Genomic DNA, 8,854 nt, shown 5'->3' with positions numbered 1-8,854 from the left:
TTGCTACTTGTGACTGAGGCATAATCAACCTTCCCACGCTGTTGCTACTCAGTTTCGTCTCGATTAAACGCAACGTCTGCCTGCATACACTCGACTGCTAATGGCAATACAGAAGCGAATACGACTGTGAAGTTAATACTCAAAACCCGGTGACCTTAAAACCAGCTCTCCCGATCTTTCACAAGTACAGCAACTAGTGGTATCCGTTCATCGAATTCTATCCCTGGTAAAATTCTGGTGGGGGAGTATTGGCGTAACTGCCACTATGGTAAATAAACATCAATTCACTGACAAAGACATGCTAACTTGATTCAATCACGAGGTACCTTTTGATAGATGAAGGTTGGCATGGTCGATTACTCCGCTCCCACATAACAAAAAAATTGAAGCGTAAAAATACGTCATAAAGGGTGTAATAAAAAGAATCAAAACGAAGTAAAAATCTCTATTTCTTTATAATATATTGTAGTTCCCGTTATCAAAGGTTGCACAGTAAATATGATAAAATTACCGGTTATTGGCGCAGAAGCTACCCTTTGGCAATAATGTCATGTTTGGCCAAAATGGTCGACGGGATAGCCCCAAAGTACCTTTCATTCATATCTTGCCAGACACGGTCAGCATAACCACAATTTTTTTTTAAACACTGTACTTAGTTTTTTTAGAAATTGTTTACTATCTGCTAAAAGTTTAACTAGTATATTTGACATCAAAATTCTACAAATTTATAAGTTATTGATTTTTTCAAATTTTATTGAATTTTAAAATGGAGGAACTCATCTCTAAAATTCAGAATATAAAGAAGACATGTGAATTCAAAGTTGCGGGTGAACTTATGAAGAAAATGTTTAAATCGGTTGACTCAAGTCACACCAAGTATATTAGCCCAGCTAGTATAAGAAAGATGTACCAGCAGTTTCGTATTTGGCGTGACTTAATTAATGATAAGCATATAAGACCAGAGTTAAATCGTGAATTGATTGAGTAAATATATTTATTCCTTTTATTTTCCTCAAATTAAAAAGAAACAAACAAACAAACAGATATTAAAGTTATCACTGTATAGATATTTAGACTATTGCATAGATTGTGGATATTAGATTACTAGTCATGGATATTTAATATTGTACTTAGTTAAAAATTTTAGGCTGCTTAATGCAATAACTATTTTAAAAATTAAACAGTGTCATTGACACAGAATGGTAGAAACATAACATATGTTTTTCTCACTACTTTGTTTGAGTTTAAAATTAATATGGTCCCGCTCTAAGCTTATTTTACCCCTTCTTATATATTTTTTTTATGCCGACCGGCCTGTGTAGGGGGCAGGGAACTGTCCTTGCATCAGAAAGGTTCTGGGTTCGAATCCCGGGCAAGACATGGATGTTTCTTTCTCTCCATCTGTGTTCTATGCCCTTTCTCCTTTGTGTGTGAATGTGACCAGCCCGATAAACAGGTTGTGGTAGTGCGACGTGGGCGACGCTGCTCCACCGACGTGGCCTCGCCACAGGTGACCACTGGGTAACGAAAAGAGAGTTAGCAGTTCTGGCACTTTCTGTGGCCAATGGACAATAGTTCCAAGTTCCCACCATAGTTCTTTAAATATATATAAAGTTCTTTATATATATATCTTTAAATATATATAGTTCTTTAAATATATATATATATATATATATATATATATATATATATATATATATACTATATCAAAAAAAAAATTAACATAAAGTAGAAAGCTAAGAGAAAACTGTAAGAGATGGAGAGGTGCGGCTTTCTGCGTTTCGTTTAAGAAACTAGAATTTTGTTTTCAAAAATTTTATTTATTCATTTATTTTTTAAAGAGTTTGCCATTACTGTAATGTCTACATCTAATGCTAATTTTATTTTTTGCTTATTTTGACCTATCTCGCGAACTTTTTAAGCAAATTGAAAACCCACTGCCCACAATTAAAAAACTCATTTATTCAAAGATAAATCCATGCAAAAAATTAATTATAGTAAATATTCACTATTTTTCATTTAGCAATAGTCAAAAAAATTTGAATTGTAGAGCACAAAATTTTTTACATAATTTTAAAGTATCTAATTTTACAAAAAAAAATACAAAATTCTAGAGAAATCGGTAGAATAGTTCCTGAGAAAACGAATTTGAAAAGTAGTATATTTAAGAATTTGGTATCTCAGAAACTATTCAACCGATTTCTTTCAAATTTTGTATTTTTCCATGTAAAATTAGATACTTTAAAATTATGAAAAAAGTTGTATACCTAACACTTCAATAGTCATAAAATTGTTATTAAATAAAATAATAAAAATTAGTAAATATGCACTAAAATTTATTTTTTACATGGAATTATCTTTTATTAAACGATTTTACAATTGTGAGCAATGATTTTTTAATTTGCCTTAAAAGTTATTGAGATATAGCTAAATACGCAAAAATAAAATAAGCATTAGGGGGTCCAAACTTTGGATGGCTCTCCTGACCAAACTATGGGAACCATATTTCCCAGACTGCAGCTACTCCCTGTATTTTGGGGGCCAAAAATCCGAATACGTCGAAAAAAAGGTAATTAATTGAGTTTAACGTCTGTAATTAATTGAGTTTACCCCCTCGAACCATTAAGATTGAGTCCTAGAACGCGAAGATCCAATCCTTAGATCAAAATATTACACAGGGTGGTCCGTTTTTCTTTTGGTGCACTGTACTTACAATGCACAATGTTTATTTTATAGTTTTTTCTTCTTTTTTTTTGCTGTCGAAGTGCCATCTGTTGAAGAATGTTGTTAATAAAATTGGAATTTGGTTAGAATAACCATTGGAAGCCTAAGCCGAACACATCCAACAGCACAATTCCATCTCTTTCGATTTTTTGATTTGTCATTTTGCATTTTTTGGTCATTTTTCTTAAATATAAACTAGAATTCTTCATTTTTCAAAAATACAAAACGTGTGTATTATAAAATATTTATTTTAATTTTTTTTATAATAGCTACTTTGAAGCGTTTGAGCGTGGGATTCTAAAATACCTTCTGGAGCGATGTTACTGGATGCAGTATGGCGACAGTGAAGTCGTTGCTTACCTCTTAATTGCAACTTACGAAGTTATGAATGATTTAGGAAATTTGTTCGATTATCGAGATGAGCGCTATTGGTTGCATGGAAAAAGCAGTAGGCCGGAGCAAACATTTATTATAAAATCAACACTCATAGACCGGAAGATCGCACGGAAAAAGGTCTTTATTTTTATTTTCTAAGAGACTTACGCAATTTAAAATGCTATCAAGTCGTCTAACAATCAATGATAAGAAAGTAGCAACTTCTTATAAGTATTAAACGTAAAATATTTGTGAGTCTAAATTGTTTTTGCAAAATAAAAACGGATATAAGAAACACCATAAGAATTGAAAGTTGTATAGCAACCCATGGTCGGAAGTGTGATCATGCGTTACTAAGTTCACTTCTCTGTCATGAAGTTCGTGCGCTTTTGAACTGGTGTGTTTAGTTAATTAAATTTTCTTAGTTTTATGTTTTATAGAATCAATAGCAGAAAACAGTAATAAAATAAACTCAGAAAACGCTGTTTCACCGTAATTGACTGATTTGAAATTGAGCTTGGTGAGATTGACAAGCTTTATTATTATTTTTGAGATCAAAGAAGTAGGATTGAAACATGTTGGGAGCATTCGATTGTGCAAGCATTAAAAACACCAAAATGTTTTTAGACTTGCGATATAAATATGTTTCTAGAACATTAAATAGATTTTAGTTACAAGGTATCTTATTCATTTGCATAAACATTATTAGTGATTTTGTTTTCTCTAGTTTGATTTGTCATTTTCTTAAAGAATGTTATTACTATTTCAGTAGTTTTCAGTTTTGATTTTTTTTTGTGAAAAAGTTAAATAAAAAAAATTATGTTTACATATATAATTAAATTGCCATTTGAGATAGTGACCGGCATTCTATGAACTTTATTATTTCTATTTTATTTATTTAATTTTTAACTTTGTATGAATTGAGTCTCTGTCGCGCGTACTTCAGAAGCTGGAATTTAGTAAATAACAATGCTCCGAAACTTTTTTTACCGTACCGGGGATTAGATCTTCATAATAAGTTAAAGTTAAGAATTAAATCATTGCAATTAAAGCTTTTTATCATTCGAAATTGAAATTGCATATTAGTTAATTTTTATACCATTCAAAGAGGAGGCAATAAACAATCAGTTCATGAAGAAGATTAAAAAGGTCTCAGAAAATGACTATTATTAGACGAAATAGATAAAACATTTACAGAAAATAAGGTACTCTCCTGTTAAAGGAGGTCGTTGGCAATGATTAAATTTTTATCGCCAAATCGAACAAGAAACATATGAATTAATAAATAATAATCGCTCTTTATTGTTTTGAATAACCAGAATAATCCAGGCACGAGAATGTGACTACCCGGTATAGCCAACACCGATTTTTTTAAGTTTAGGTGCCATTGGTCCCGATATTTCTTATACTGACAGTTAAAGTGAAAGTTTGCCTTTGTGTCCCGAATTCGCTTACCAAAATTGGGCAATTTTTTTAAGAACCAGATTAACTGAAAAGTACCTAAATTAATGACGAAAGTAATTATACTTGAAATGAGTGCCTCATAAGTACAGAAGCGTTTCTGGTTAGTATTGAAAGATATTTGAAAAAATATAAGCGAAAAAATTGTAAAAACTGAAACAAATAATGATTGCTGCTAAATCATGTAATTACAAGCAACCCAATTTAACTATCACATCCATGTCAAACGTTGTGATACGTTAAATTTAATAGTTTTGCGATGCCGGATACTTTACTTTTTATTCGATTTAGGTTTCTCCGGTTGATTATTTCATAGATCACGCCAACAAGAAAAGGCTGCTATTTGGAGGAAAACGATTTGCTGAACAGTTCTTCATTTCTTACAAGCTTGATTCTGCAGAACGATCTCGAAATTTATCTTTGCCACCATGTTCCCTAACTTTTCAATACCCGGACCTGCTTTATAAATTGTTGAGACATGGTCTTTTCGTCAACTCTAAATCTGATGACTCGGATGTTGGTAAACTACTCACTGGCACCATAGGAGTGTTTTTGAATCATCCGAAAATGTTTATCGAACACAGCGGAGTATTTGCACAGGAATACGTAATGAAGGTCAAGAAAATGGGCAAGTACCTACTAAGAGCCGTAGAATCCGTGGATCCATCAATTCTTATAAAATGTAAAGGTAGAAGACTTGTAAAGTATAAAGTACTGTTAAAAGTGAATGAAGAGTTTCTGCCGAATTTGGTGCATCGCTTCTACAGAGTGCAAGACCTTAAGCATATCTGTCGCTGTAGAATAAGAAAAATTCTCTATGACAGCTGGAATTTGCCTATTGGCATTTGTGTATTGCCTTTACCTCGAATTTTAAAAGAGTATTTAGATCTGGAACGAGATTAAAAAAATGAATACTTTTCAACTTAATGTATATGTTAGAATAAATTAAGTGTATGCAAATTTGTTGGGTTGATGCATAATAAAAAAAACATAAATTGTTAGAGCAGTGCAATTCATTTTTCTTCTAATTCTTACTTTAGCTTTCAAAATCAAAAATGGAAATTTTCAATCCTTTTTGAGAAGCAGAAATTTTTGAACCAAACTTTTAGTCAAAAAGAGACATAATTGTAGTCATCGTAAGCACGTGCAAAAATAAAAAGAATTTAATTTATCTTAATTGTTTTTTTGTTTTTTTTTTACTTGGTTGATTAAAATCCATGAAGTTAAACCGATACAAATATTGCAAGTATAGCTGTCACTAATATTGTCGAAAATAAGTGTAGTTCTTATTCCACCGCCTTTAAAAGGATGGAATAGCAATATTACTAAAAAATAATAATATTATACAATACGAGGCTAATCCGGAAAACAATTACTGTTTGAACTGTCTCTTTGTTCTGTCTGTACAATTACAAAACAGTTTGGAAATTTATCACCAGGCAATTTTAATTTCACGATGTCACTCATTCACTTTTGCAATCAAACCATCACTAGCAACAGGAAGTTGTCCACTACATTACTTCTTGACATGAATGTTGATGCATCCATGCACTTTCTCACCATTCCGCCTATCATTGTGTTTTCGCCATAAATACCTAGACGTTGACGGTAAATTTCCGGTGGCTTAACATTTTTTCCTTCTAAAACTGTTTTACAAAACACACTTCATTGTCTGCGGGATCTGCAATATTCTTAAACATTTTGAAAGCTCACATACCCATGTAAATGCAACAGAATACGTCTATTATAACGTCAGTGGACAGACACGTGTGCGCATGCGCTGAACACCGATACTACCGCTGTGGTGGCGGTAGTACAAAACGATATTTACTTTTCAAACATACTTAGTATGCAATTAAGCATTTTATTGAATTTAGAATAAGCACATTTATTTTGTATTAATTTTCCTCAAATTTAAATTTTTTAATTTTATTGTACATTCAATTATTGAAATTTGATAATAAATAATTTTCGTATAAATAAAAATAAATTTTGTGCATTAATTGTGATAAAAACGAATGGATATTTAAAAATTGTTGCAATAAAATAATTTAAATTAATTCCGGTTGTAAAAAGGCTAATAGAAAATAATCCATACTAATTATTTTGTAACGATAGCTCTTAATGTATATTTTTAAATTCCTTGTAATAAAAAGAAGGAAAAAAAGATCGACTATGTAGATTAGGATCGTAAATTAATATTAAATCAATATAGAAAAAATTTAAAAGTCTAACCACTCACTAATGACGCAAAAAAAGCAAAGCTAGATATAAAATAATTTATACTCAGTTTATTTGTGGAAAAAACTTGTAGGCGTAAAGAAGAATTCGCCTAAGCTTTACAAAGCAAAGAAGCTGGTCTTAGAATATTTTAATCCCTTCTTTGCTTTTTTCAACCTAAATACTAATTAATTAGAGTTTGCAATTTTTTCTGGATGAAATATTAATTTACAAGAATTCTAGAAGGACATTTTTACAAGATTTCTAAAAGATATAGATTAAGGGAGTTCAATTTTGAACATTTTGAACATAGTTTTCTTCTAACCCATCAACATACTTATTACTTCAGTCCACATATCTGCATATCCGCTTCTTATCTTCTGAAAACAAAATGTAATAAAATTTATTGTTTTACTCTCACTAAAACATTGGTAGACGTTTAAACTTTCTGGGGATTCCAACTAATCTATTACTTTCTATTCAGCGAATTAATACTTTTTTTCCCTTGATTTTGCTTCTCAGTTCAAAACTTTGTTTTAAATTTCGATTACCGTTGATTTTAAGTTATTTAGTTTTTATAAAAACCCGTTTTAAGTTCATAACTATAAACAAAATAAGCACATGGTTTCAGACTACCTTAAAAATATTAATCAGGTGATATAGACTGCTTATGCTAGCACTATTACGTTAAACTTCCAGATAACCTGTCATAACGAATACAAAATAATTAAGTATTTCCGAACTCGCAATAAACAACTTTTTTATAGAGCTATGAGCAAACAAACACTACTGGTGTTATCTTCAAAATAATTGACAAAACTGAATCGTCAATGGCTTATTTTAAAACAATGGCTTCCGCTAAGCGAAACTACCGTTTAACCGCAATCTTGTTTGCAGAAACACACATACGCTCTTTATTTTATTATATGTATAGATAGTTAGATACTTTAATAAAGAAGAGTTTAATTGCACGTGTGATCAAAATTGATTATGTCAAGCATTAAATTTCTTTAATTTACTTACATATAAGATTGTATCACTAGCACCGAATTGATTTTATCTTAACCACTTTAACTCGATTTTGTAGTTTATTGTTCACAATGATCTCATTTTCGGCATTCAATCTGAGTCAATATTTCACGTTTATTACTCAGTGTCTAAATAATGAATTAAAAACGAAATTTAGTTAAATGGTTCAGAATCAATTATTTTACCGCTATTTAAGTTTTTCAATTACCAAATGCTCTCGCATAAAGATCTAAAATTCCTACTTTTAACACAGATTCTTCAATTTTCTTAAGTACCATGCTTATAAAACGGAATTCCAACTTCTCTTTCTTTGTATTTTGGGGAATAGCTCATCGAAAAACGCTTTAGATTGCAGGAATTTTCTTCCTTCAGCCATAAAATTCTCGAAATCCCTATCCTAAGGTTTCTTTTTTCAGTGTCTGGTTCGATTGTTTTTTTCTCAATTCTTTCTTATCTTTCATCACCCAGTTAAAAGCTTTCCTATCATCGACATTTTTGTACCGATTTTTTAAAAGAGTACTCTTGTCTTCTCACGGAAATAATGTACTTTTCTTGTCTAAAAAATGTGCTAGTAACTTGTCTTTTTTAGAAATAATTATATTTTGTAACATTATTTGTCAATAAGACGTGTATATTACAGCATTGTAAAACTATTTTTTTTTGAAACTGTTAATTCAAAATTGTCCAAAAATGTTCTCACACAAGTATTAAAAAAGTACAATAAACATATTTAAACATATTTAAGACTATTTGAACTACAGATTATGTTAGGAAAAAGAAACGTACAAAAAATAAAACGTTTTTCAAAGGTTTAAAATTATTAAGCACCGAGAAAAATATTCTCGTAAGATTACTATAATCTATGATAATTAAATTTCTAATGAAAATCCTATTTCTAGTTAATAAAACCAAAATGTACGGTATATTAACCATTCATTTCGCATTTTTTTCCCTTTCATATGGTAATGGTTTTTATTATTGTAACGTTTCATGATAATGGTTATATGGTAATAGTTTATAGTTAAATTGTGATTTTAAAAATTAT

The 8,854-nt window shown here is 30.5% G+C and overlaps 1 protein-coding gene across 1 annotated transcript; it reads left to right on the top strand.

Moving 5' to 3' along the window:
• The first annotated feature begins 649 nt into the window (after positions 1-649).
• On the top strand, positions 650-5,559 carry LOC139425079 (uncharacterized). Its single transcript, XM_071178119.2, has 3 exons — positions 650-984; positions 2,994-3,237; positions 4,852-5,559. Exons 1-3 carry the CDS (start codon positions 767-769, stop codon positions 5,461-5,463), a joined length of 1,074 nt encoding a protein of 357 aa, XP_071034220.2. The 5' UTR covers positions 650-766; the 3' UTR covers positions 5,464-5,559.
• Positions 5,560-8,854: the final 3,295 nt, after the last annotated feature.

Source organism: Parasteatoda tepidariorum, chromosome 2 (assembly GCF_982258835.1).
Source record: "Parasteatoda tepidariorum strain Cologne lab strain chromosome 2, Ptep-v5.0, whole genome shotgun sequence".
In the NCBI taxonomy this organism is placed as follows: Eukaryota; Metazoa; Arthropoda; class Arachnida; order Araneae; family Theridiidae; genus Parasteatoda; species Parasteatoda tepidariorum.
This window is presented reverse-complemented; position numbering and strand designations above follow the sequence as displayed.

What these genes read in the sequence shown, in the direction of transcription:
- LOC139425079 (XM_071178119.2), top strand. Translation starts at nt 767, where the DNA reads ATGGAGGAACTCATCTCTAAAATTCAGAATATAAAGAAGACATGTGAA. An exon ending in TTAAATCGTGAATTGATTGA is followed by an intron (nt 985 to 2,993) that starts GTAAATATATTT and finishes TTTTTATAATAG; the next exon opens with CTACTTTGAAGCGTTTGAGC. An exon ending in GGAAGATCGCACGGAAAAAG is followed by an intron (nt 3,238 to 4,851) that starts GTCTTTATTTTT and finishes TATTCGATTTAG; the next exon opens with GTTTCTCCGGTTGATTATTT.